The sequence below is a fragment of the Staurois parvus genome, unplaced genomic scaffold (genome assembly GCF_062004578.1).
Source record: "Staurois parvus isolate SC_StPar_1 unplaced genomic scaffold, SC_StPar_1.0 ptg001113l, whole genome shotgun sequence".
NCBI lineage: Eukaryota > Metazoa > Chordata > Amphibia > Anura > Ranidae > Staurois > Staurois parvus.
In genome coordinates, this window is record NW_028318909.1 from 159,562 (window position 1) to 187,408 (window position 27,847).

The window sequence follows — 27,847 nt, forward strand, 5'->3', positions numbered from 1 at the left end:
GTATTTTATATACATGCGTGTAGATTACCCTACTAATGGCTGTATGTTAGTGAGTGAGGTCAGATCCCTGATGGATCTGAATGGACTCGGACTGATGGAATTCAGATTGAGGAGCAGTAAAACAGAATCGCTGTGCCGCACGAATGATTAGGTAGCAGAGGCTGCATGTGTAGCGGTCAAGAATGACTGCCCAACATGTTCAATATGAAATTAAAATACATAGTGGGAGGGTTTAAAACGCACTTTGTAGTTACATTGACTATGTAAGCAGTTTTCAATGAAATCAATGGAAAATGCATGAAAAGTACCTCAAAAACGCCTCTGAGAAATGTTTTTGGTGTAGTTTTTATTTACGTGTCCTTTAAAAAGTGCGGTAAAAACGCCCATGCGTTTTTGCGGTGGATCAGTGTGAAAGTAGCCTTAAAGTGATTCTAAAGCAAAGAATTAAAAAATAACAAACGTCATACTTACCTGCTCTGTGCAATGGTAGTGCACAGAGAAGCCCTAAACTTCATTTTGGGTGCCCCACTAGTGGTCCTGGCTCCTACCGCCTGCCTAGTGCCCCCAATAGGAATCCTCGTGCTATGGGGGGCACTCAGCAGGGGGGAGGGGCGCTCGAGCAGGCTTGCTCCTGAGCCACTCTCTGTGTGTTGATTCACACACACAGCGCGGCTTGGCCTTGCCCCTGCTCTTTCCTCATTGGCTCACTGGATGTGATTGCCAGCAGCAGGGACCAGTGGTTCCCACTACTGTGTGAGCCAATGAGGAGACATAGACCCTGGGGAGCTGCTGCTATGGTGCACATTGCTGGATTGAGATTGGGCTCAGGTAGGTATTAGGGAGGCTGGGGGAGAAGCTGCACCCAGAAGGTTTTTTACGTTCATACATAGAATACATTCGGGTAAAAAACCTTGAGCCTCCAAAACCAGTTTAACCATTTGCCGCCCGGCCTATAGCCGTTTGGCGCCCGCAAAAATGCATTACCTTTCCGGGGTGTATGCCATTTGGCGTCCTCCCGCACATGCGCAGTTCGCGTGGTTGCAGAGCTGCGAAGCGGCGCGATCTGTCACCTGCCGTATACCTCGGACACGGCCGATGACAGATCTGAGTGCCGGTACCATGTGACCTGCTGTGACCAATCACAGCAGGTCACATGACAGTTGTATACAATGGATGGCTTCATGCATGCCATCCATTGTATACTAGTGTCTAGCTGTGAATGGTCACAGCAGGTCACATGCACATGTCATGTGATTAGCTGTGGCCAAATCACAGCTAAGCACAAAAAAAAAAAAAAAATACTGAATGAATCGATGTCATTCAGGTACATGCTTGCTTATAGCAAAGTAAATCTTTGCTATAAGCAAATTGTGTAAAGAAAAAAAAAAAATACTGATCACTTCCCCAAAGTAGTAAAATGTTACTATGGTAACTTTGTACTACTTTGGTCATAGTAAAATATGGAAAAAAAATCTTTAAAAAAATTTAATAAAAAATAATTAAAAAAATATATATAATTTTTTTTTTTCATACTGTCACCAGTCAGTGTCCCTGTTCACCGCCATGCCAGTTATATGATGACGCTGTACTGCACTGGTGACAGTATGTAAAAGAAAAAAAAGTGAAAATAATTTTTTCATTTTCCGAAAAATTATGCCAAAAAAATACAGCTTCAAAAAACTCGCCATTCCTCTTATGAAGTACGTCGGACTGTCTACTTTACAAAAAGGGGTCATTTGGGGGATATCTGTACTGTTCTGACATTTGGGGGATATATGTACTGTTCTGACATTTGGGGGATATCTGTACTGTCCTGACATTTGGGGGATATCTGTACTGTTCTGACATTTGGGGGATATCTGTACTGTCCTGACATTTGGGGGATATCTGTACTGTTCTGACATTTGGGGGATATCTGTACTGTTCTGACATTCTTGGACCTCAAGAAATTAGATTGGCCGTCAGTACTTCAGGATTGATCAATAATCAGATCTATACCATAGTTTGTGAACTCTATAACTTTCCTACAAACTAAATAATACATCCTAATTTGGGTTATTTTCACCAAAGACATGTAGCAGAATACATCTCGGCCTAAATTTATGAAGAACAATTATTTATTTGTAAACTTTTATAACAGAGTGCTGAAACCTGAAAAATGGCCTGGGCAGGAAGGTGTAAAATTGCCCGGTATGGAAATGGTTAATCTGTTATTGAATTGCATTTTATAGGAGGATTGATACAATAAAATGGCTACATGTATTCTAAACAAAAGACTTCCATGCAGTGCTAATGGCGACCCTTCTTCTTCCCCCAGTACCCGTTTGAGTCTCTGTTCCGCAGTCAGCACTACGCCCTCCTTGATAACAGCTGCCGGGAATACCTCTTCTTATCGGACTTCTTCCTGGCGAGCGGCTTGGCGGCTCAGGAACTCTTCAACACGGTGATGGGCAAAACCTTATCCATGTTCCTGGTGAGACACCTCCAAGCAGGAGACCAGTTATTACACCGTGATTCCCCCCCCCCCCCCATATGGAGCCTGAATTCCATTTCTCTAACCTCTTTTGTCTTTGTGTTTTTACAGAAGCATATTGACTCCTATGTATCCGACTGCTTCGACAGCATCGCCATTTTCCTTTCTATACACATTGTGCTACGGTTTAAAGGCATCGCTCAAAGGAGAGACATCCCTGCTATAGACAAGTGAGACAACCCTGTGACGTGACACTTCTGATTTACTGCGCTTATTCAGTAGAGCAAAGAGTAATGAGCAAGGTGCAGGAACCCCGACCAACCAATGAGAATGCATCCAGGGCTGCTGTTAGAAAACTTGGGGCCACATACAGCAAACCTGACAGGGCCCCTCCACCAACAAAAAAAAAGGGCTTCAGTTATGAATGAACACAGTGAGTGATTGTTACCGATCACTCATTGGTTCATTCAGGAAAGGCAGGAGCTCAGGGGCTGATAAATGTGACATTTACCGAACACTTCCCCCACTCTCCATCCTGAAGGATCCTATTGTGTGCTCGCAACTGCCGAAGGAAAGGAGAGAAGAGAAGCCAGCAGCACTGTAGGGGCACACGGGGGCCTGGGCTGCAGGGGGAAACGAGGGTGATGGGTGGGGCGAGGGCAGTTACTGGAACCGACCCCCTGTATGGCAAACGGGAGGAAGAGAAGATACCACCCTCTCTACCCACATCTGATTCAACCAGCTGCCTGGGCCCCCGTGCTGGCCGGGCCCCCGTACAGGAGGACTGGTGGTGCCCCCTTATCCACGGCCCTGAATGCAACCCTCACTGGTCTGATTTTAGGACACTCAATTGTGATTGGCTATTGCTTCCTGCACAGCTCATCATTTTACTCTTTACAGCCTTATGGACTATAGTGTCATGTAATAAGTGTAGGTGGCTGCAGCTGACAAATTAGAAAATATCGAATGAAGCGGATACTTTTTATTTACGTAGATAGGTATTAACAATGGATATTTTGGTAAAAAAAATAAAATGACGTAAAGTATATGATGCAGTCTGTCAACAGAATAGCAGTTTTGTTTTTCTGAATAGTTTTATTGGCTGTAGATCCTGTAAGTGAAACTGTTATTAGTCTGCTTCCTTATTCCTCATGCACATGGGTCCTTTTTACAGCGGCTGTTTTTGGCTTTTGGTGTTTTTTTTCTACAGCCAGTAAACTTAGCTGTAAAAATGCTCTAACGATGAAAAACACAAACGTGGCTAAACGCTAATTCAAAAACGCTGAAAAACTCGTTCTTTTAATGTGACTTTACACAGCTAGCGCTACCAGCATTATTAAAACTCCCCGTGTGCATGGAGCCTTAACCACCTCCCATCCGGCCGTTGTATGTAAACGCCCGGACGGTGGCAGTGCAGGGTCGGCCTTCCCGCACCCTGCTTGTGTGCGCTCCCTGGGAGCGCGCAGCATCGCGATCCGAGTTACGCTGTGTCCACCAGACGGATCGTCGGACGGGACCTCTGTACGAGGTCCCGATCATGTGATCACTGATTGGCCAATCAGTGATCACATGCAAAGTAGTAAGCAAGATGTCACTTCTGACATCATTGCTTACTACTTGTGAAATCTGTGAATGATCACAGAGGTCACATGGTACAGGGCTATTCACAACAGCCTTGTACCATGTGACAAGCTGTGACCAATCACAGCTCATTCAGTAGTTCTCAATGGCTGCAAGAATGCAGCTGGAGAGAAGGAGAAATGATTGCTTTTACATCCTTTATGGGTGTAAAAGCAATCAGTGTAAAAAAAAAAATCTTTATCACCCCCCACAAGTAGTACAGTGTCACCATGGTGACAGTATGTAAAAATAAATTTAAAAAAATGTAAAAAAAAAATGTTTCAAAATTATAATTTTGGTTATAAAATAATTTGGGTTATTTTTTTTTTACTAAAAATATAACGGAATAAATTTTGGCCAAGATTTATGATGAAATACTATTTATTTGCAAAATTTTATAAGAAAAATACTTTTTTTTTTCAAAATTTTTGGACTTTTTAATTTACATAGCAAAAAAAAAAATCCCAGTGGTGAATAAATACCACCAAAATAAAGCTTTATCTGTCTAAAAGAAATGTTAAAAAATTCATATGGGTACAGTGTTGCATAACCGCGCAATTGTCATTCAAAGTGTGATAGCACTGAAAGCTGAAAATTGGCCTGGGCAGGAAAGGGGTGAAAGTGTCTGGACTGGAAGTGGTTAAAGCAGAGCAATACTCGCCTTGGATGCAGTGAAGCAGTGTCCTGAAGCGTCCTGCCAGCTACTGACATCTATGGCGGGTAACGTCACTGCCGCGCATGCATAGGAGTGCAGTTAGCTTCGGCATTGCTGAATTTCTACTGTGAGCTGCACATTCACAGCTCACTCTACGGGACGAACAGGCAGGTAAGTAACTTTATTGCAGAAGAGACAAAGCATATCTCTTCTGTATTAAAAATCCTGCCTGTCTGCCCAGGTTTTTCTTAGCTTAAAGCTCCACTTTAACCTCCCTGGCGTCTGATTACGTCAATATTTTTGAATGTCAAAGCGGTACATTGTTTTGCATGGAAATTTGTTGTTTTATATTGTAGGTCTGTAATTCTTAGGAATAACTCACTTAAATCTGTCCAAACAAGAGTCTAGTAAACATCCCGGATATGATAAAGTTTGAAACACGAAATCATAAATTATAATATAATAAATAATTATAAAAAATAGTAATACATTTAATTCAATAATGTAATCAAACCAAAAACACTGAAATTTGAAATAGAGCGCCAAGTTCGCACATCGGGCGGCACAGTGGCTTAGTGGTTAGCACGTCTGCCTTGCAGTAAATGGGTCATGGGTTCGATTCCCGACCATGGCGCTTCCTGCGTGGAGTTTGCATGTTCTCCCTGTGCTTGCGTGGGTTTCCTCCGGGTGCTCCGGTTTCCTCCCACACTCCAAAGACATGCTGGTAGGCTAATTGGCTCCTGTCTAAATTGTCCCTAATATGTGTATGTATGAATGTAAGTTAGGGACCTTAGATTGTACACCCCTTGAGGGTTAGGGACTTATGTGAATGTACAATATGTATGTGTAAAGTGCTGCGTAAATTGACAGCGCTATATAAGTACCTGAAATAAATAAATAATAAATAAATCACTGAGCTCAGACACAGAATCATCGCTGTCGTCACTTTCAGTGTATTATTGACGATTTTCCCCACTAATCATTATTGCTCAAGTCTGCAAGTGATTCTAATTCGCGATCGCTGTTCTCTAGCCGGTCTAAACAGCTTTTGACCTAAAGGGACGCTTTTTGGATGCCATGAACGTTCTCGAGTTTCCAGGCAGAACGGTAAAAGTGCAGGCAGGGCGCAGGACAAAGCACTCGGGACAAGACTGAGGGGAAATAGTTTGATACAGTAATGTGATCCTAACAGATTACATTGTATTGTGTGTGTCATATTTTTACTTTTTTGAATCTCCCGCCGGTTCTGCCCCCTGCGTCGCAACACTCGCAGGGAAGGGAACCCGGAAGACAGTTGCCAGCATCAGCCGGAGGACATCGGGGGATCGCAGGACAAGGAAAGTTACACTACAGTGTGATCCTGAGTGTTGCTCGGGGGTTACTGCTTTTGGTACTGTAAATTAACCCCGAGCCACACTCAGGATTACCACCAGGAAGGTTAAGAGCAGAACTAAATGACAAATTACAGTTTGCAAGCAGGCAGGCTATGTATTGCAGAAGACACATGCAGTGTGTCTATGCATGTGATGGCAGAGTGGTAGTGCAGTGTTTACAGGGTTAAATCAGGAGGTGACCCTTTTACCTCCTCACCACCTGTCAAACGCCCTCTGTAAAGCAATCCAAACACAGATAGCTGTTTATAGTACACTGCTCATGCTTTTCCTGCAGTTTCGCCCAGTCCTGATTGCTGGCCCCATATTTCTGGTTTCGAGGATGGCTCCTCGACTTGGCTCCTCATCCTATGGAGCCACCCTTTTGTGTGCACTCCGGGAAAGGACGTCATGCCAATGTGCACACTGTCTGCACCAACATTGCAAGCGGCTCCTAATTGTGTGATAACTTGGAGCATGAGTGTGCAGGGGGATGATGATGGGATATATAGTTCATGGGAGAGCGATCATGTGACTCTGCTTCCCTAACAGTGACTTTGGGGAAGCAAAGCAGAAGGCTGCCGCTGGAACAGTAGCCCAGTGTAAGAGTTTCTGGATTTAGGTGTCCTTTTATGACACAGAGAATAGCTGTGATTCAGAGGATCGCAGCTTTTCTCTGGTCATTCACAGTTTATAACACTCAGGAGAACATGTTCAGCCCTTCCCTGGCGATCTGTGTTCTCCCTCCAGATTCTCCAGCCCAGAGCTGGAGAATCGGAGGGACCGCAAACTAAGCAGAGATAATTTACCTCTGTTTAGTAAACTGATCTTTTACTGTAATCTCACGAGATTATAGTAAAATCAGCCGTTTTCCAGCGTTTGTAGACCGTTCTCCCTTCGTTTGGAGAACTGATCTACATATGCTTCATAAACGGCATTCACAGGAGAACTGTGTTCTCCGAGAATGCCGGAGAACTGAGCAGCGATCTATTACCGCTGGTTCATAAACGGACACCTTAGTCCTATATGGTCCTGTGAAACTCAAATGAGGATTTAGTACAACTTTAGGAAACGTGTGACGATATTATCCTTGTCCCTCATAGATAGGCATGATGTGGGAATATCCAATACTGAATTGTATCTATTCAGTGATAATGTACATATGGTGCAGCGCTAAAAATAAACACACATAACAAAATGATACAATATTACATAAATTAAAACTATAAATTCCCAAAAAGGGATCCTGAAATAAAGTGCAAAAAATATATAAAGTGCAACTGTGTGAATATCTAAAGATGGGTCACAAATTCAGACCCTTTGGGGTTTATTTACTAAAGCTGGAGAGTGCAAAATCAGACTCCCTTCTGCATAGAAACCAATCAGCTTCCAGGTTTCATTGCCAAAGCTTCATTGAACAAGCTGAGGTTAGAAGCTGATTGGTTTCTATGCAGAAGGGAGTCTGATTTTGGACTCTCCAGCTTTAGTAAATAAACCCCTGTATGTCGTGCAAAAACAAAGAAACCCAATCCCAAATTGGGATGATACACGCCAAATTGTGTCAGCAGCATCTAGCGCAGGAGGAACTATTACACTTATATATCTATTCAGTGATGTCAGCAGTCTGTAATCAAACTGCATTTACTGAAATATTGGTCAGGCTTTTAAAATAGCCTCCTCCACTGTGTAACGGAGACAGGTACACTTTAAGACAGACCTTACCATCAATAATGCTGTAACTTGCTGGAATTTAAACCCCCCCCCCTTTTCCTCATGGTGTTGTCTAGCTAATATAGGTTCCTCTTATGTGTGTTGCTGGCCCGCAGGTACTGGGACGCCCTGTTGGACATGCTGTGGCCCCGCTTCCAATATATCCTGGAGTTAAACATTCAGAGTATCCGGAACACCGATCCACAGAGGCTGGGCAATCTGGACACGAGACCGCACTATGTAAGATTTAAAGTACCCTAACTTGAATACACGCGTCTGTGCCTGTACCATACTAACTGCACCTCGTCTGCTTTCCCAGATAACTCGCCGTTATGCTGAATTTTCATCTGCTATCGTTAGCATAAATCAGACATTCCCAAACGAGAAGACCAATTCCCTCCTGGGACAGCTGCAGGTAAATGTATATGTATACAGCTGAGCATCACGTCACAAAGTCTAGAAAACTCAATGAACAGGACAGCAATGCGTGGTTGTGCTCTGAAATGCAAATGTTTGTGTTTACTGGTGCAACCAATAAAATACCAGCTTTCATTTTACCATTACAGGCAAGAAAAGGAAAGAATCAATCTGATTAGTTTGTTTATTTTGGAAAACATCTAAATCGAGTGTCTTGTTTCCAGGTGGAAGTTGAGAATTTTGTCCTGAGAATGGCAGCGGAATTTTCTTCCAGAAAGGAGCAACTCATTTTCCTGATTAACAACTATGACATGATGCTCAGTGTACTGATGGTGAGGGATGCTGGGCTATTGCACAGTGTTTGTGAATGTATCCTCTGTGTGTCTCTTCTTCAATGTCACTGTCATTGTTTATTTCAAGGAACGAGCATCATCAGACAGTAAGGAGGTGGAGAGCTTCCAGCAGTTACTCACCGCGCGGACTCAGGTCAGTGATTACAAGGACAAGACAGCCATTTGTTGCATCACTCTGGATTTCACGTTAATCCTTTGTAAAGTGTAAATGCCCAGACCAACTTAACCTCTTCGTTACAGCGCAGTTGTCTAGTTTTGGGATGACGTCCATGGACGTCATTCCAGAACACGCCCCCCAGCGCTGCTGGTGATTGCTGTGTCCTACGGACACAGCTGATCACGTGATACAGTAAACAGCCAATCACAGCGGCCTTTTACCACATGATCAGCTGTGTCCAATGACACAGCAGATCACCAAGTAAATACAGTTGCACTTTCCTCACGATGTCACAGCATGAGGAAAGTACTGCCGATAACCGGCAATTGTCAGAGAAGTGATCAGCACTGATCATCAGGGCACTGATGATCAGTGCCCAGCAGTGTCACCCATCAGTGCTGCCCAGCAGTGTCGCCCATCAGTGCTGCCCAGCAGTGTCGCCCATCAGTGCTGCCCAGCAGTGTCGCCCAGCAGTGCTGCCCAGCAGTGTCACCCATCAGTGCCTCCTATCAGTGCCCATCTGTGCTGCCTATCCGTGCCACCTCATCAGTGCTGCCTATCTGTCTGTACCCAGCAGTGCTGCCTATGAGTGCAACCTCATCAACGCACATCAGTGAAAGAAAAAAAAATTACCTGTTTACAAAATCTTATAATAGAAACAAAGAAAAACTTTTTTTTTTTACAAATTTTTGCTCTTTTTTTGTTTATAGCACAAAAAAATAAAACACCCAGCGGCGAGTACATACCACCTAAAGAAAGCTCTATTTGTGTGAAAAAAATGATAATTTCATATGGGTACAGTGTTGCATGACTGCAGAATTGTCATTCAAAGTGCGACAGCGCTGAAAGCTGAAAATTTGCCTGGGCAGAAAGGGGGTATAAGTGCCCGGTAGGCAAGTGGTTAAATCAGTAGTAAACTCTCATTTTGAACTTGTACCTGCAGGTAAGCTACAATGACTATCTACAATACATAGGTACAGTGAATGTCTTCTAAATATGCACCATTTAGGAGATATTCACAATTTCAGCAGCCAGTGACGTCACCATCTTATGCATACTGTGCTCTGCTTTGAGGGCACACACAGCGTGTGCTCTCAGTTCAAAGCCCTGTGCTGCGATCATGACAGCATCACAGCCCGGTCATTCAAATAGCTGGAGCGTGCATATCCGGAAGGAGGACCAGGTGAAAATGGAAGCCCTGGCAGCATTGACAGCGTGCCGCTGGAGGGCTTCATTTAACCACTTCCAGTCCGGACACTTTTACCGCCCTCCTGTCCAGGCCAATTTTCAGCTTTCAGCGCTATCACACTTTGAATGACAATTGCGCGGTCATGCAACACTGTAACCATATGAATTTTTTAGCTTTTTTTTGAGGCAGATAAAGCTTTATTTTGGTGGTATTTATTCACCACTGGGATTTTTATTTTTTTTTGCTATGTAAATGAAAAAGTCCAATAAGTGGCCCTCGCTCTTCAAAAAGTTGAGCACCCCTGGCCAAGACTAAAAGGCTAACTCCACCTTTAAGAAGTTGTACTCCTATTTGTAACATCTAACATGGTGCCAAGCAAATTATAGCAGAGGGTAATCACAAGAAATAGAAAGCAAAAACGACCTGATAGGTACTTTTGCTACAGAGATTGAGGTTAAAGCGGAGCTCCACCCAAAAGGGGAAGTTCCGCTTTAAGGGACAGGTACCCGCACCCACTTCCAGTCCAATCACCTAGGCTAGTGGTGGGCAACCTTTTTTTTTCAACTGAGCCAAATCTCGCCAAAACCACGATTGAAATTTATTTTGAGAGCCACATTTTTAAAACTGAAAATACATCCCCCATATAGTAATTCATCCCCCATAGTAATTCATCCCCCATAGCAATTCATCCCCCATATAGCAATTCATCCCCCATAGCAATTCATCCCCCATAGCAATTCATCCCCCATAGCAATTCATCCCCCATATAGTAATTCATCCCCCATAGTAATTCATCCCCCATAGCAATTCATCCCCCATATAGCAATTCATCCCCCATAGCAATTCATCCCCCATAGTAATTCATCCCCCATAGCAATTCATCCCCCATATAGCAATTCATCCCCCATAGCAATTCATCCCCCATATAGTAATTCATCCCCCATAGTAATTCATCCCCCATAGCAATTCATCCCCCATATAGCAATTCATCCCCCATAGCAATTCATCCCCCATATAGTAATTCATCCCCCATAGTAATTCATCCCCCATATAGTAATTCATCCCCCATATAGTAATTCATCCCCCATAGCAATTCATCCCCCATAGTAATTCATCCCCCATAGTAATTCATCCCCCATATAGTAATCCATCCCCCATATAGTAATTCATCCCATATAGTAATTCATCCCCCATATAGTAATTCATCCCCCATATAGTAATTCATCCCCCATATAGTAAGTCCCCCATATAGTAAGTCCCCCATATAGTAAATCCCCCCTGTGTCAATTCACTTACCTTTGCTCCGCGCGTTCCTCTCGCCGTGTTCCCGCGCCGTTCTGGTCTTCAGGGCGGACTGTGAGAGGAGAGGAGTTCGTCACGCTGCCCCGCCTACATCCTGGCTGCCCCGCCTACATCCTGACAGCTGCAGAGTCCTGACTTTTGGGGCGGCCGCCCGAGAGGAGGGAGGGGGGCGGCCGCCCGAGAAGAGGGAGGGGAGGGGGCGGCCGCCCGAGAGGAGGGAGGGGAGCGGGCGGCCGCCCGAGAGGAGGGAGGGGAGCGGGCGCCCGGCACACAGAAGAGCCGCATTTAAGTTTGTAAAGAGCCGCATGTGGCTCGCGAGCCGCGGCTTGCCGACCACTGACCTAGGCTATCGGAAGCGGAAGGTGTCCTCCCTCCCTCCCTGTAGTCTTTTGGGACACGTGACAGGTCCCAGAAGACTACAGGAACATTCATGAAGCTCAGCAATACTCACGCATGCGCAGTGGGTACCCGGCTGTGAAGACGCAAGCTGTCACAGCCGGGTGCCCACACTGAAGATGCCGGCCTCCTGGAATACAGGACGGCCGGTGAAACGGGCTGCGGGGGACACACCATGGGATCGTGGGACAGGTAAGTGGTTGTTTTTTAAAAGTCAGCAGCTACAGTTTTTGTAGCTGCTGACTTTTATTTTTTGACAGGATGAGTGGAGCTCCACTTTAATTTAATAAAACTGGAGAGTGCAAAATCTGGTGCAGCTCTCCGTAGAAACCAATCAACTTATTATTGCAACTTTTACCCAAAAGTTATTTTGTATTGCGACTGCCACCTCTTTACGTGCTTTTTCTTCCATTTTCTAATATTTTACTTTTTTCACTGGGTATCCACATAAACATACACCCCGAGCAAATCCAGTGGTGTAGTGTGGGGGCCTGGCACTCTGCTGCTGCAGACCGTGAATCATTGCCAGGGAGTCAGCTGCAAGAACCTGGGCAGCTGCCCCTGATGACATGCCCTGGTGAATGCACTGTAATGTTCCCCTGAGGCTTCCTGAGCTGCATGACATCCTAGGAGGACTTAGACGGCATTCTTACCTAGGTGAGAAACCAGGAAGTGCTGGGAGGGTTCCACAAAAAAACTAGCAAGAAATAACTGAACACCATTGTCAGGTGAAGGGAGGAGTGAAATGCTAGAGTGGATTGGGAGAGTGCAAGTCCCCTTTAACACCTTCCCGTCCGGCCTATAGCAGATTGATGGCCAGGCGGGACACTCACTGTTGTGACTGGGTGTCATATGACATCCACGTAGCGGCATGATCTGTTGTGGACACAGCCGATGACCTATCACTACAGTGGTCCATTGCCTGTGTCATGTGACTGCTGTGACCAATCACAGCAGATCACATGTATCCAATGGATGGCTTCCTGTCATGCCATCAATTGTATACAATTAAGTTGTTAGCTGTGACTGGTCAAGGCCAGGGGCGGACTGACAACTCATGGGGCCCCCGGGCAATAGGGGATCATGGGGCCCCTGTGTCCTTGCCCAAACTCAAAAAAGACTATGAAAAAGTTACCAGGGGCATCTCATGGGGCCCCCTACTGACCCCGGGCCCTCAGTCAGAGCCCGAATTTCCAAATGGTCAGTCTGCCCCAGGTCAAGGCAGTCACATGATACAGACAGGGCCAATCACAGCCCATCTGTATCACGTGATGAACTTTGCCCAATCACAGCTAATCACAACAAAAGACTGAATGAATCAGTTTAATTCAGTAACAATGATTGCAAATATCAATGAAATGTATTGGTATTAGCAATCATAATGTGTTAAAAAAAAAATCCTGATCACTTGGCCAGAGTAGTTCAATGTTACTATGATAACATTGTATTGCTTTGGTCACAGTGTGCTGAAAAATAAAATAGTAGAAAAAATTTAATAAAAAATAAAAAAAATAGAAACATTTGAAAAAAAAAAATACAAATTCAATTATTATTATTTTCACCAAAGAAATGTAGCAGAATACATTTTGACCTAAATGTATGGAGAAATGTTATTTATTTGCAAAATGTTATAACAGAAACAAAGAAATGTGCAAAACTTTCAGGTGTTTTTTGTTTTATTTAGCTAAAAATAAAAAACTCAGTGGTGATTAAATACCACCAAAATAAAGCTTTATCTGTGTGAAAAAAATGATAAAAATGTAATTTGGGGTACAGTGTTGCATGACCGCGCAATTGTCATTCAAAGTGCGACAGCCCTGAAAGATGAAAATAGACCTGGACAGGAAGGGGGTGAAAGTGTCCGGTATTGAAGTGATTAATGATTGTGTATCATATACAGATTTCCCAGTTTATTCAGAAGCCTGATAGACTTGCATGCAGAGGAACAGTATAGCGCGATCACTGAACAGAACTACCAGCAGGAAGTGGAGCGTGTGTATAACAGGCAGCATGCCATTCACGTTACATCACTGACCTCCATCTTAAACTCTCTTCTAGGAATTTATAGAGGAGATCCTGGCTCCATCATTTGGTGGGATGATTGCTTTTGTGAAAGAGTCAGAATCTCTGATTGAGAAGGGCCAGCAGGATCGTCTGAAGAGCGAGGAAGGTGAGAAGCAGTGCCACTTTGCTGTAGCCTCTGCTGATCTGTGTGACAGTGGCTGTTGCAATGACGCGTCTCTTCTCTGTGCAGCACGGGTGGCTCAGCTGGTGCGAGGATTCTCCGCCACATGGAAACAGGCTGTGGAGATGCTGAGTCAAGATGTCATGAGATCATTTACAAACTTTAAAAATGGAACCAGCATCATACAGGTAATAACCTCTAGTGATGCGACGATACTTGTCGTTTAACCACTTGCCGGTGGCAGTCCAGGGGCGGGTTGCCGTTCATAAACGGCGCCTGCCATTTTGGACTGTGTGCGCTCCCTGGGAGCGCACAGCACTGCAATCCGGTGCCCGCTGTGTCCTCCGGAACACCGATTGCTGGATGGTATCTCTGTGCGAGGTCCCGATCGTGTGATCACTGATTGGTCAATCAGTGATCACATGCAGAGTAGTAAGCAAGATGTTACTTGTGAAATCATTGCTTACTACGTGTGAAATCTGTGAATGATCACAGAGGTCACATGGTACAAGGCTATTCACAACAGCCTTGTACCATGTGACAAGCTGTGACCAATCACAGCTCACACAGTAGTTCTCAATGGCTGCAAGAATGCAGTGAGAGAAGGAGAAATGATTGCTTTTACAGGCTTTATGGTTGTAAAAGCAATCAGTGTAAAAAAAAAAAAAGAAAAAAATCTTTATCACCCCCCACAAGTAGTACAGTGTCACCATGGTGACACTGTACTGCTAGGGTGACAGTATGTAGAAAAAAACAAAACAAATAATATAAAAAAATAAAAAATGTAAAAAACATTTTTAAAAAATTATAATTTTTGCTTATAAACTAATTTGGGTTATTTTTTTTTTTTTACTAAAAAGATAACTGAATACATTTTGGCCAAGATTTATGATGAAATATTATATATTTGCAAAATTAAATAAGAAAAACACTTTTTTTCAAAATTTTTGGACTTTTTCATTTATATAGCAAAAAAATAAAAATTTCAGTGGTGAATAAATACCACCAAAATAAAGCTTTATCTGTCTAAAAAAAAAATGCTAAAAAATTCACATGGGTACAGTGTTGCATGACCGAGCAATTGTCATTCAAAGTGTGATAGCGCTAAAAGCTAACAATTGGCCTGGACAGGAAGGGGGTGAAAGTGTCGGACTGGAAGTGAAGAGCAAGTCCTTTCCAATACCAGTTACCAATACCTTTGGCTGCGATTTGAGCCCATAAAAAAATGAATAGAATCAAATCATACTGCAGAGAATCGCATGTGATTTGAAGAGGAATGTGGTGCGATTCCTGTCGGGATCACATGCAGTTTCCCTCACCCCTCCTGTGTGAACCCAGACTGAAGTCACTATGACAAGCCTGAGTTCACACAGGAGCAGTGCGGGAAACCACATGTGATTCGAAGAGGAATCGCACCACATTCCTGTATAAATCACATCCGATTCTTTGCAGTGAGATTTGAGCGCATTTGTTTTGTATGGGCTCACGTTCCACAACAAAGATATCGGTTATAGGGATCTGAGCTTTTGCGCAAGTACTTGTGTAAATGTTTAGTATCGGCACCCCCCTAATCTCTTCTACGTTAATAGGGTGTGAGCACAGTGAATCAAAAATCTGTGATTCCTGCCACTCCTTTAATGTGCCCTTACAAAGATTTACAGCTGAATCCTTCTAATCTATTGCTGACACTTTTTTTGCAAACACCCTCCAATTTGCCAAGGGACCACAGATTTACCTGTTCCTCCTTGCTGCTTCCTGCACTAAGTTAGACCTCCAAAATTCCTAATGGCAGGAAAGGAATTCCCTCTGTATACCAGCCAGCTGATGCCTCCAGGTCTAGGTTTGAGGTGGGATTTGTGTGGGATGGAGGCACTGATTCGCTGCACAGAGAGGAGGTATCCTATAAGCAGGGGCGTCCCTAGGCAGGTGTGGGAGGTGCGCGCCGCACGGGGTGACACCATTTGCACGGGGTGACACCAGACCCGTTCCACGGAAAGGTAAGTTTTAATGCAAGCAGATGATCCCCGCAGAATGGATCGGATTTGCGGATTGAGCATAATGGATTGTAGTCCGATCCATTATCCTCCTCAATCCGCAGATCCGATCCCCCTCCAACGATCTCCACAGGATGGATCGGATCTGCGGATTGAGCATAATGGATCGGAGTCCAATCCATTATCCTCCTCAATCCGCAGATCCGATCCATCCTGCGGGGATCGTCGGCTTGCAACCTATACGGGGTTAACTGATCTCTGCACGAGCTCCTCGAAAAGGTAAGTTTTAAAGCAAGCTGATGGTCGGCTTGCTTTAAAACTTACCTTTTCGTGGAGAGATCAGTTAACCCCGTATAGGTTGCAAGCCGACGATCCCCGCAGGATGGATCAGATCTGCGGATTGGGGAGGATAATGGATTGGACTCCGATCCATTATGCTCAATCCGCAGATCCGATCCATCCTGTGGAGGGGGTGTCACCAAGTGTTCCGGCACCGGTTTACACCAACCCTAGGGACACCCCTGCCTATAAGTGCCTCTGTTTCACTTACGTCCCACACTGGTTGTGGCTTAGACCCAGAGGCATCAGGGGTGCAGTGGGCAGCAGGTACACTTACAGAGCCCAGTCTTTCAAGCCTCCTATAGCCACTTCCAGACCAGTGGTGTATCCATACATCACTGGACGTTCGGTGGTTGTACCGGAGTTATGCCTGCAGCTGCTTTTTTACAGCCAGTGATCAGCTCTGTTGTACAAGAAATTGGAGCGGCTACTACTTCTCTCCCATCCCATCGGGAGTCCCGATCAACCATCTGGCTTGAGGATGAAGTGGGTAGGCAAAGTATATTCTCAGATGGCTGCTGTGACCTCCAAAGAATGAATAGGGGGTAGGGGGACGCAAAACAGGTATGGTTCCTGAGAGTGGAATGCAGGAGTAGGCGGCCAAATAGCACGATGGCAGGCTAAGAGGGAAGTCCCCATGCAAGAAACCTGGAAATGCTGAAGGGGTTCCCACTTGGCAGTCACTGCTTTGACTGGATTTCTTTACCTGATGAAGACAGAAGCATATAAATAATACTGTATAGATAGAGGGATGCCATTTCCCCCTAATGAACGATGATGATGTTCGTCCATCATTTTCAAAGCTGACCTTGACATCTAACAGGTAGTGGGCAGTCCATGGTGTGTCCGTAGGTGGCTGGTAAGACCAATACGGGCACGTATGTTCTGCCACATGTCAGGCAGACATATGTGGGCACCACTGTTGCAGCATTTGCAGCACTGGCTTTGCGGAGTGCTCGCTTCTCTTGTGCTGTGGTTGTTCTTCTCTCCTCAAATGTCTGGCAGCCTTGGTGGATCAGCGTGCGCCATTCGATCGATCTTGTGCCAGGGTTTCCCAAGTGGTGGTGTCAATATCCAGGGACGTGAAGGAGGCTTTCAATGTGTCTTTGTATCGCTTCCTTTGTCCCCCGTGTGATTGCTTTCCTTGAGACAGCTCACCATAGAGGAGCTGTTTAGGTATGCGGTGGTCTGGCCTCCTTGCATCCTGCCCAGCGTGTCTGGGCTTTCATCAGCTGGGTGTGAAGTGATGGCAGGCCTGCTCTGGAGAGGACTTCTGTGTCTGGCACCTTGTCCTGCCAACAGATCCTCAGAAGTCTGCGGAGGCAGGTCATGGGGAAGTGGTTCAATTATATATAGGAAACAAAAAGAGGGCGCACAGGTCTAGTGCATTACCTTTAAAAATGAGATTTATATATAAAAAGTAAAATACTGACGAGGAATAAAATCAAATGGAAAGCATGTCACAAGGGATGCAATGTGGTCCAAAACCCCTGAAGGTGGTCTGGTGGGGGATTGTAGACCTCTATATAGCTGGTGGCTGACCCGTTTCGAGGTTGTACCTCTTCCTCAGAGCCAGTCAACTGATTTTATTTATCTTGTGAGTATTTTACTTTTTATAAATCTTAATTTTTAAAGGTAATGCACTAGGCCCGTGCGCCCTCTTTGTTTCCTATATACAGTTCTCTTTGGATTTCCCTGGTCCGTTGAGGGCAGCAAGGCTTGCATTCCTTTCCTACTCATGTGGGGACATTGATAATGTGGAGTGAACTGTCCAGCGCAGGAGCTCAGGCATTTTCTTCTTTCCGGAAGTGGTTCAATTGCCTAGCACAGGGCTTGAAATTTCCACTTGCCTGCTCGCCAATGGCAAGTGGAAATTATGGTGGGGCCAGTGTGTCCCCCAGGGCCGTCTTGCTGAGCAGGCTCGGAGCTCAGGCCGGATCTGTCATTGGCACTGGGAGCCGTCAGACTGCTCAATAGCTGAGCGAAGTGAAAGCAAAGCAAGGAGTGTGTGCTGTGCTCTCTGCCTCCCCCTAGAGTGCAGTACCCAGATCTGTGAGTGAACAACGAAGTACTGCAACTTTTTATGGGGGGTGGTGGTGGTGTGTGTGTGTCTGTGTATGCATGCACAATTGTCCGTGTGTCTGTGTATGCATGCACAATTGTACATGTGTCTGTGTGTATCTGTACATGTGTCTGCGTGTATGTACATATATGTGTACATGTGGCTGTGTGCGTGTACATGTGTGTATGTACGTACATGTGTCTGTGTATGTATGTACGTGTCTGTGCGTGTGTATTTCTGTGTATGTACATGTATCTGTGTGTATGCGTGTCTGTACTTGCCTGTGTGTGTATACATGTGTCTGTATGTGTGTGTGTGTACATGTGTCTCTGTACGTATGTGTACATGTTTCTGTGTGTGTATGTGTATGTACATGTTTGTGTGTGTGTGTTTTGTTGGTGGCGAGTAACTCTAAGGCCTGGCTAGTAGCTCAGGACTTGGAATTTTAAGCCCTGGCCTAGCATGCCTCCTGTATAAAGTCCAGGTCTCACTGGCATACATCAGGGTAGTTGGCACTACGGCTCGGCAGACTTTGAGCTTCGTGGCATGGCTTGTTCCACGGCGGTCCCACACATTGGTCAGTAGTCTGCCAAATGCAGAGCTTGCCTTGGCGATTCTGCAGGTGACCTCGATGTCAATTGTCACTGCGCGGGAGAGGGTGCCGCCAAGGTATGTAATATTTTATTCGATAATAGACTAATAAAGGCGATTTATGTCCGTTGAATTTGTGTGACTATTCATCACCAGAAGGTTGTTTGTCACATCCAGCTCAATATATAAATATACACATTGATTTCCCACAGGGGGCACTGACACAGCTAATCCAATACTACCACCGATTCCACAAGATCCTCTCCCAGCCCCCTCTCAGGAATCTCCCGGTTTGTTCAGAGTTAATTAACCTTCATCACTTAATGGTTGAGCTGAAGAAACACAAACCCAACTTCTGAGCTGGAGGCGGCAATGGACGATGCTGCTGGAGAAGCACCCATGATGAAGAAGGCCTGTAATATAGAGTACGTCCCTATGTTATGTGTAAACGTCAGGATTGTCTTGTTCGTCTTGTGTTCAGAATTAATTTATAGATTATCCCTTTCCGTGTTCAATAAAAGTCTTTGACAAAACTACTTTGTTTGGCTTCAGTTCAGAAAACACAATTGTGACAACTAAACAAATGCAAAGACTACTTATAAATAACATCTAGGAAATGTTGTCTGCTATTAGAGTACATGAGGTGGATGGGAACCTCCGTCCTTGAGACCATGAGCCTGAATGATGGTCTGTCTCAGCCACCTACATACAGTTCGGTCCATATATATTTGGACACAGGCACAATTTTAGTTTTTTCAGGTATTGACCAAAACATATTCAAGCTATAATTACATAATGGATATGGACTGAAAGTGCGCACTCAGGTTTAATTTGAGGGTATGTACATCCACATTAGAGGAAGGGTTTAGCAATTAGATTCAGTAGATTACAAATGCAAATACCACACTTAGAATCAATAAAAGTATTGGGTGCCGCGCTCTATTTATTGTTTTAAAATTGAAAGAATTATTATTTAAACCAATGTGTGTTAATCTCTCTTAATTATCACCGTGAATAAACATTCGCCAATAAAATAAATAAAAAACAAAATAATTGTAAATAAAAATATAATTAATAGTGATTACAAATAAAAAAAACAAACTATAACTTTAAATGAAGGATGAATAGTCCCATATGCACTGAGATGATATCAAATTCCTTATACGTTCAGCGGAAGAATGAATGCAGTATACTCTCCTTTGTAATGGAAAATACTGTATAGCTGCAATGGTTAACAATAGAAGCTGCACTGTGAATCACTGTGGTAAACGAGGTCTCTCCTTCCCCAGCACTCTCCTTAATCCAGTTCTCCTCCCATGGATCATAAGGGAAATAAAAAGAGGTACATAGTGTCTTATCCGGGGTAAAAGACTTTAATGTGCGCTAGTAATACACTAACATGAAATTAAAATGAAATGCGCTTTTCATATATATAACCGCGGATAGCGGTGAGACCAGCCTTGTTGGTGTGCCTGCGCACACTGTCAATACTCGCCGTGTCTGAATGCGGATGCGTGGTGACGTCACTGCCCCTCCCCCAAAGGAAGCTACGAGTCCCTGTAGCGCAACGCGTAGGGGAGGGGCAGTGACGTCACCACGCATCCGCATTCAGACACGGCGAGTATTGACAGTGTGCGCAGGCACACCAACAAGGCTGGTCTCACCGCTATCCGCGGTTATATATATGAAAAGCGCATTTCATTTTAATTTCATGTTAGTGTATTACTAGCGCACATTAAAGTCTTTTACCCCGGATAAGACACTATGTACCTCTTTTTATTTCCCTTATGATCCATGGGAGGAGAACTGGATTAAGGAGAGTGCTGGGGAAGGAGAGACCTCGTTTACCACAGTGATTCACAGTGCAGCTTCTATTGTTAACCATTGCAGCTATACAGTATTTTCCATTACAAAGGAGAGTATACTGCATTCATTCTTCCGCTGAACGTATAAGGAATTTGATATCATCTCAGTGCATATGGGACTATTCATCCTTAATTTAAAGTTATAGTTTGGTTTTTTTATTTGTAATCACTATTATTATATTTTTATTTACAATTATTTTGTTTTTTATTTATTTTATTGGCGAATGTTTATTCACGGTGATAATTAAGAGAGATTAACACACATTGGTTTAAATAATAATTCTTTCAATTTTAAAACAATAAATAGAGCGCGGCACCCAATACTTTTATTGCTATCTTACTGATGCACACCACATGAGGGTGAGCAAGGATGCCTGCGACATATTGTTTATATACACACAGATATCTGCATCCTTCAGGGGCTCACAAGTAAATTTCACACAAACACTTAGAATCATCTCCAGACCTTTTACCTGCTTAACCCCCCTGGCAGTATTCCTGAGTGTAGCTCGGGGTTAACTTTTAGTACCAGAAGCGGTAACCCCAAGCTACACTCAGGAATACACTGTAGCGTTGCTCCGGGATCCCTTCTGCACTTACCTTGTCCTGCGCTCCCGCGATGTCCCCCCTGCAGTGTCCCCGGCCATCTCCTCTGGCTGATGCCGGCATTGTACGTGGGACGGAATCGGCGGGAATTTAAAAAATGTAAAAATTTGACATTCACTCAATACACTAAAATCTGATAGTATTCCATTCCTGTATCAAACCATTTCACATACATTGTGTCCCGAGTGCTTTGTCCGGCGCCCTGCCTGCATTTTTACTGTTCTTTCTGCCTGGAAACTGAGAAACGTCCATGGCGTCCAAAAAGCGTCCCTTTAGGTCAAAAGCGGTTTTAGACCGGCTAGAGAACCGCGATAGTAAATCAGAACCACTTGCAGAATTGAGTGATGATTCGTGGGGGAAATTCCTCATCAGACACTGAAAATGATTCTGCGACTAAGATCAGTGATGTGTGAACTTGGCGCTATATTTAAAGTTTTAGTGTTTTTGGTTTGATTACAATATTGAATTCCATTTATTATTATATTTTTTATGATTATTTATTATATTATAATTTATGATTTCGTGTTTCAAATTTTATCATACCCGGGATGTTTACTAGATTCTTGTTCGGACAGATTTCAGTGAGTGATTCCTAAAACTTACAGCCTACAATAAAAAAAACAACAGATCCCCTCCCTCCTAGATTGTAAGCTCAAAAGAGCAGGGCCCTCCATCCCCTCATGTTTTGCATTGTATTGGTATTGTTCTGTCACATGTTCTGTCCCCCTTTGTAATGTACAGCGCTGAGCGAACTATCGGCGCTTTATAAATACTGTATAATAATAATATTTCCATTGCAAACAATGTACCGCATTGAGCACAGACATACTGACATAATCTGATTGCCAGGGAGGTTAATTGATGAAGAAATAATGGAGTAGCCCACACCTGGCCATAAAACAGCTTTTGATTCAATTGTCCAATTACTTTTGGTCCCTTGAAAAAGGGGGGATGGCTATTCTTAAGAGCTGTAATTCCTAAACCCTTCCTCCAATGTGGATGTACATACCCTCAAATTAAACCTGAGAGTCTGCACTTTCAGTCCATTATAGAACTATAGCTTGAATATGTTTTGTTCAATACTTGAAAAAACCTAAAATTGCGCCTTTGTCCAAATATATATGGACCTAACTGTATGTGGAATGAAAAACTGGGACACCACCCTTCTGGGGTCATCCAGAAGCAGTGGCTGAAAAGTTGAATCCCACATCCTGAACCACATTCAGACATTGGACTCTGGAGAGTCATTTCCTTTTGGTAAACTAGTGCTGGGCATAGGGATGGCAGAACAATGTGGTGAAAGGCCAAGACTGGGTTAGGCAAAAAGGAAGTCCTGGGCCTCAACAACACCTTGTCTGTATGCAAGACGAGGCAGCTAGTTCAGACATTCGCAGAGGTGATGGGGAAAGGAATCACACAGGTGGTGCGAACACCGAGCGCATTTTCCAAGGGTTATCATAAAAGAAAAAACACAAAAAACATTCAAAATGAAGAGAATGTACAAGCCTGAATGCCACAACGTCAGCAGGCCGATTGTACCACCACGAGGACACTCTGTCATCATTGTGGCGTTCAGGCTTTTTCATATTCTATTCATTTTGTATGTTTTTTTGTCTTTTATAATAAACCTTGGATAATGTGTTTGCGCCATTTGTGTGCTTTCTATCCAGTTTTGATGATTTCCCAGGCTGAGGTGGGCTGTACCACCGAGATTTTATCCATAGGTTATCAACTCATTGAACTCCCTGGCATTATGTAAATGGGATCAAACCGCGCAAATCTCCAATCACCTTACTTCACAAAGCCGCAAATATTAAAGAGGATATCCTCTCTTTCAGTGGTGTATTTAGGTTTTGTGCTGCCCTACGCAACACAAAAATCAGCGCCCCACCCCGCAGAAAGAGCCTGACATTGACCAACAACACCCCTGCCCTCCATCCGAGCCTTCCACTACCCGGGACTCCCATGCGCATGCACGGGAGTGATGTCATCGTGGCCCGGCCTGTCAGACGGCTGGAGATCGCAAACCCGGAAGAACCGAGTGAAGATGGAAGCGTCTAGCAGCTGTGACAACGCGCCACTGGAGGTCTTCGTTGGGAAGCTGGGTTTCAACAGACTTGCTAAAACCAGCGACCAAGAATCAGGATGGCAAATAAAAGCCTTGGCACAGGAAATCAGGCAGTCTTGCAGGGCACATAATGCTTCTGCTCGCCAGGTCGACTAACCACATTCACCTGGGCCACGCAGCAGCAATGGGGAACAATAGCATACCCTCCATCTAGGATGTGTGGTTTCTGGAGAGGAAAGCCATAGATCAGGGTGCACTGATCCCATGAAATCACCGGAGCATCCAGTGCTTTCACCAGGGAATCCCTGGATACAAACCTGTCCTGTGTTAGCAAACCCAAAAATAATTTCAAAATTTAAGTGACTGTAAATGCAAAGTTTTTTTTTTTTTTAAATAACAAACAGGTTTATACTCACCTGCTCTGTGCAATGGAATTGCAGCGTAGCCCTTTTCTAGTAAAAGTCGGAGAGGCAGGGTGAACCTGTCTTATACGTATAGAAAGTCCAGGCTTTGCCCTTCAGGGTGTGCCTACCCTCAAAGGGGTCTTCAGGGACTGGGGTCCATAGCCATGGACCACAGCCCTTGAACTGTATAGCATTTTGCGGCTGACTCAGCGTGTTGCACCAAGTATCAAGGTGAGTGCCCGTGCGGAAAACAGTACCGGAAGCAACATTACAGGCCATCCCAACAGAATGGGCTTTACCGAGGCTGCGCAGATTCAGATACACTGCTTCTGTGTTGGTATCAGAAAACCGTGAGGGGCTGACTGAAAAATTTGCAGATAAAATAAAGATAGTTAACCACTTGCCCTCCTAAGGATTTATAAACAGAAAAAAGACCTACAATTTTTAAGAAAAAAACCTGTTTTTGACTTTTTGCATGTCCAGTAGAAAAATGTAAAAAATCTAATTTCATCCTAAATTTAGGCCAAAATATATTCTGCTACATGTCTGATAAAAAAAAAATCCCAATACGTCTAAATTAATTGGTTTGCATGAAAGTTATAGCGTTTACAAATGGCGGTATACATACTGGGATTTTTTTGTTTTTATTTTTACTAGTAATGGTGGCGATCAACAACTTATAGCGGGACTGCGGCGGGCATTATATCACTGGGGGGGAACTGACTTGGTGCCACTGACATCCCCAGTGACACCAATACAGTGATCAGTGCTAATAAAAAGCACTGACACTGTACTAATGACACTGGGTAGGAAGGGGTTAACATCTGGGGCGATCAAAGGGTTAACTGTGTGCTGTGTGTGTTTTACATTGGCAGCACATTGCTTTGTATGGCTCTACTATGCACCTGCGTATTTTTCTTTATTTTTCTTGTTGCTAGGCAGATTTAAAATGCATCAAAAACGCACTACATGCTTTTCTGCAGCGTTTGCACTGAAGTCTATAGAACCAAAAACGCAATGTTTTGACCCTTTCCAAAAAACGCACAGGGTGTAAACGCTGTGATGTGAACCTGTCCCATAAGAAATCATGTTAATTGGACTGCTGTGCGTTTCTGCAAAACGCTGCAGAAAACTCTTAGCTGTGAGCCTAGGGTAAGTGTCTCATTCACACTACAACACAGCCTAGTACTATGCTGCATTTTATTGCAACACACCATGCCGAACCGCACTGCCATGCACAGCAACATCGCACTACCATGTATGAAGTGTACATTTTTTTATACTTCAAATAAAGTTTGTACAAAAAAAAAAAAAGGGAGTTGAGTGATGTGCTGAATCGCACACCACACTGCCCCCACTGCAGCCGGCTATAGATCGCTGTGGCAGCTCTCCATCGCTGTGTGAATACATCCTTGGACTACACTAACTAATCCACACACACAGCTTGGATTCCCACATTTCTAACTTATTTACAATGCCAGGAATCTATAAAAGGAAGCATGACACCATGAGCCGGCAATGTGACAGCGTTGGCATTCACTGTATGCAGAACCGGAAATTCCGGTGGAAACATCTCTCCGGTGCCGGCAGCATGTGATTTAACCACTTGGTACTGGCGCCTCCCGGCCCTTTAAGAGTTTCCGAAGCCGGGAGGCGGGTGGGGTTTTAGGGTCAGGTGACCACTGTGATTTGACGTTGCAGCGGTCACATGATCGGAAAAGGTCGCGCTCGCAAGGGGAGATCGGCACCTTTCTGTGAGTCACGGACATGTGTGCTGGGAGCGCACTCGGCGCGCGCTCTCAGCACATATGTATTTTCTAATTGCACGCAAATAAGCAGCCGCTTGGCGTCAAGGCCCAGACACCGAGAGGCCGCATATTTGCGTGCGCTTGGCTTCAAGAGGTTAAAGAATATCTAATGCCAATTTTTGGATACAGTAATGAACGGTTAGAACCCATTTTTTCCCCATTTGTGTCCAACTGAGGTTTCCTTTTACTTACTTTTCTGCAGACACAGCAGGCAGGTGAAGAGTCTCTCAAGGGAGGGAAAGCCCCTCTTAGGCTCGGTTCACACCTATGCAGGTTGCGGTTGAGCCATTTCTGCATTGCGTTGCATTTTTGCCCCTGCGCATTTAATGCAGTTTTTTTTTTTTTTTTCCTTGTTGCTAGGCAGATTTAAAAACGTATCAAAAACGCACTACGTGCTTTTCTGCAGTGTTTCCATTGAAGTCTATAGAACCAAAAACTTAACTTTTTGCATTCAAAAAAAGTCCCCGAGCCTTTTGAAAAAATGCACCAGATGAAAACGCAAAGATGTGAACCCGTCCCATAGGAAATCATGTGAAATGGACTGTACTGAATGCAAAACGCTTAGGTGTGAACCTGGGTGAGCGATCACTGAAACCAGTGTTCCCATTAGAATAATTCCCCCCTCAACTTCCAATCCCAGTGACAACGATCGCCAGGACAAGACGGGATTTCCTAAACAGGGATATCGGTAGCATTAAAAAAAAATTTCGGAGAAAAAATACCAAACATGTCTATACTTACCTGCGGTTTTGCACAGAGCAGCCTGCATCCTCTTCTCAGGTTCCCTGCAGGCGCTCTTGGCCCCTCCCTCCTGTCAGGTGCCCCCACAGCAAGCAGCTTGCTATGAGGGCACCCAATGCTCCGTGTATTCATTCACACACAGAGCAGAAACTTGCTCCCCCCCCCCTTCTTATTGGCTGTGATTGACAGCAGTAGGAGCCAATGGCTCCTGCTTTTGTCTCAGCCAATGAGAAGAGGGAGTCCCGGGATAACCGAGACTCCTGTGCACATCGCTGAGTTGAGAGGGGGCTTAGGTGAGTATTGGGGGGCTGCTGCACAGAGGTTTTCTTTACCTTCATACATAGAATACATGAAGATAAAAAACCTTGAGCCTTTACAATCACTAAATACACTTTATGGCCTCTTTCACATAGTGGACTTTATCCAATCCCGATGAAGATTTCACATTTGGCAAGCACTTGTGGCGCTGTCACATTGAATTCAATGGGCGCATGTGGCAAGCAGAATGCCTGCCCAGTGTGACACTGAGTTAAAGTGAATGTAAACCTCAGACATGAAATATGAGCAAAGCATACCCCTCTATAGTGTGTACTTTCCTTAATCCAAAGCACTAAGCATCATTTCTGTCTGCTTCATCTCTGCTATCAGCATGAATCACTTCTAACAAGTTTTCCCGACATTAAGAGAAAAAAAGGTGATGGGAGTGCCAGCACACAGCCTGTGATTGAGAGCCTCAGTTCTGCTGCTGTGTTGAGGGGGATGTGTCTCTCCCTCCAATCAGCTCTCAAGAGTTCTCCTCACGTAGGCTCCATGTACACTGCAGCTGATAAACTGACGTTCAGGAGCTGTTCTGCGTTTTTTCAGCAGCCCCTGAACTCTCCCTAATGTTTTCCTATGTGTCCATGTACACATCGTTGTTTACAGGCAGTTGAGTTTACAGTCGTTTTTTTGAACGTATCAAACTTGCGTTCAGTAGTAGATTTTACCGACGTTTCAAATGCCAAATGCTTCTAAATGCAAATAACCGCGTTTATAAGCGTTTGCGTTTAGAAGAGTTTTTAACTGTTCCATATCCAGATGCTGTCCAGAGCCTTTTTTTATCACCAGAAATGCATGCAAAGCGTTTTCCATGTATTCAAATGGACCCGGTACACCAGCGCAGTCAGTTCCAGGTTTCACGTGAAGGAAAGAATGGTAGAACGTTCCGCATTATACTCATGATGGGATCCATAGTGAATACAACCAGAAAAGACAGGTCATCTCCACACATACTGCTCTGTATATTTCTCACAAAATGTCTGAAATAGTTGATTTTTTATTATTTTTCAGTGCATTCTGGGCATTTGGGAGGGTCAACTGAGGTTATTTTTAAAAAACGCTTCTAAAAGGCAAACGCACATAAATGCGGTATGCAAAAACGGCTAAACTGACGTTTTTTAACCTACGTTTTCCAGCAGTCAGTTTCCATCGTTCAGAAGAGTTTTCCAAACATCCTGTCTACATGGAGCCTAAGTGTGACTTCAGGTCCCTGCCCCCAGCTTT

The 27,847-nt window shown here is 44.3% G+C and overlaps 1 protein-coding gene across 1 annotated transcript in view; it reads left to right on the plus strand.

Moving 5' to 3' along the window:
- The window catches only part of VPS52 (VPS52 subunit of GARP complex), a 53,426-nt gene extending 34,080 nt beyond the window's left edge, over nucleotides 1-19,346 (plus strand). Inside the window, exons 12-20 of the mRNA XM_089658950.1 lie at nucleotides 2,318-2,473; nucleotides 2,585-2,703; nucleotides 7,945-8,068; nucleotides 8,148-8,243; nucleotides 8,470-8,577; nucleotides 8,666-8,731; nucleotides 13,701-13,812; nucleotides 13,897-14,015; nucleotides 19,026-19,346. Coding sequence (XP_089515076.1) covers nucleotides 2,318-2,473; nucleotides 2,585-2,703; nucleotides 7,945-8,068; nucleotides 8,148-8,243; nucleotides 8,470-8,577; nucleotides 8,666-8,731; nucleotides 13,701-13,812; nucleotides 13,897-14,015; nucleotides 19,026-19,172 — 1,047 coding nt within the window. The 3' untranslated portion in view covers nucleotides 19,173-19,346. The remainder of the gene's footprint in view (nucleotides 1-2,317; nucleotides 2,474-2,584; nucleotides 2,704-7,944; nucleotides 8,069-8,147; nucleotides 8,244-8,469; nucleotides 8,578-8,665; nucleotides 8,732-13,700; nucleotides 13,813-13,896; nucleotides 14,016-19,025) is intronic.
- The last annotated feature ends 8,501 nt before the right edge of the window (nucleotides 19,347-27,847 follow it).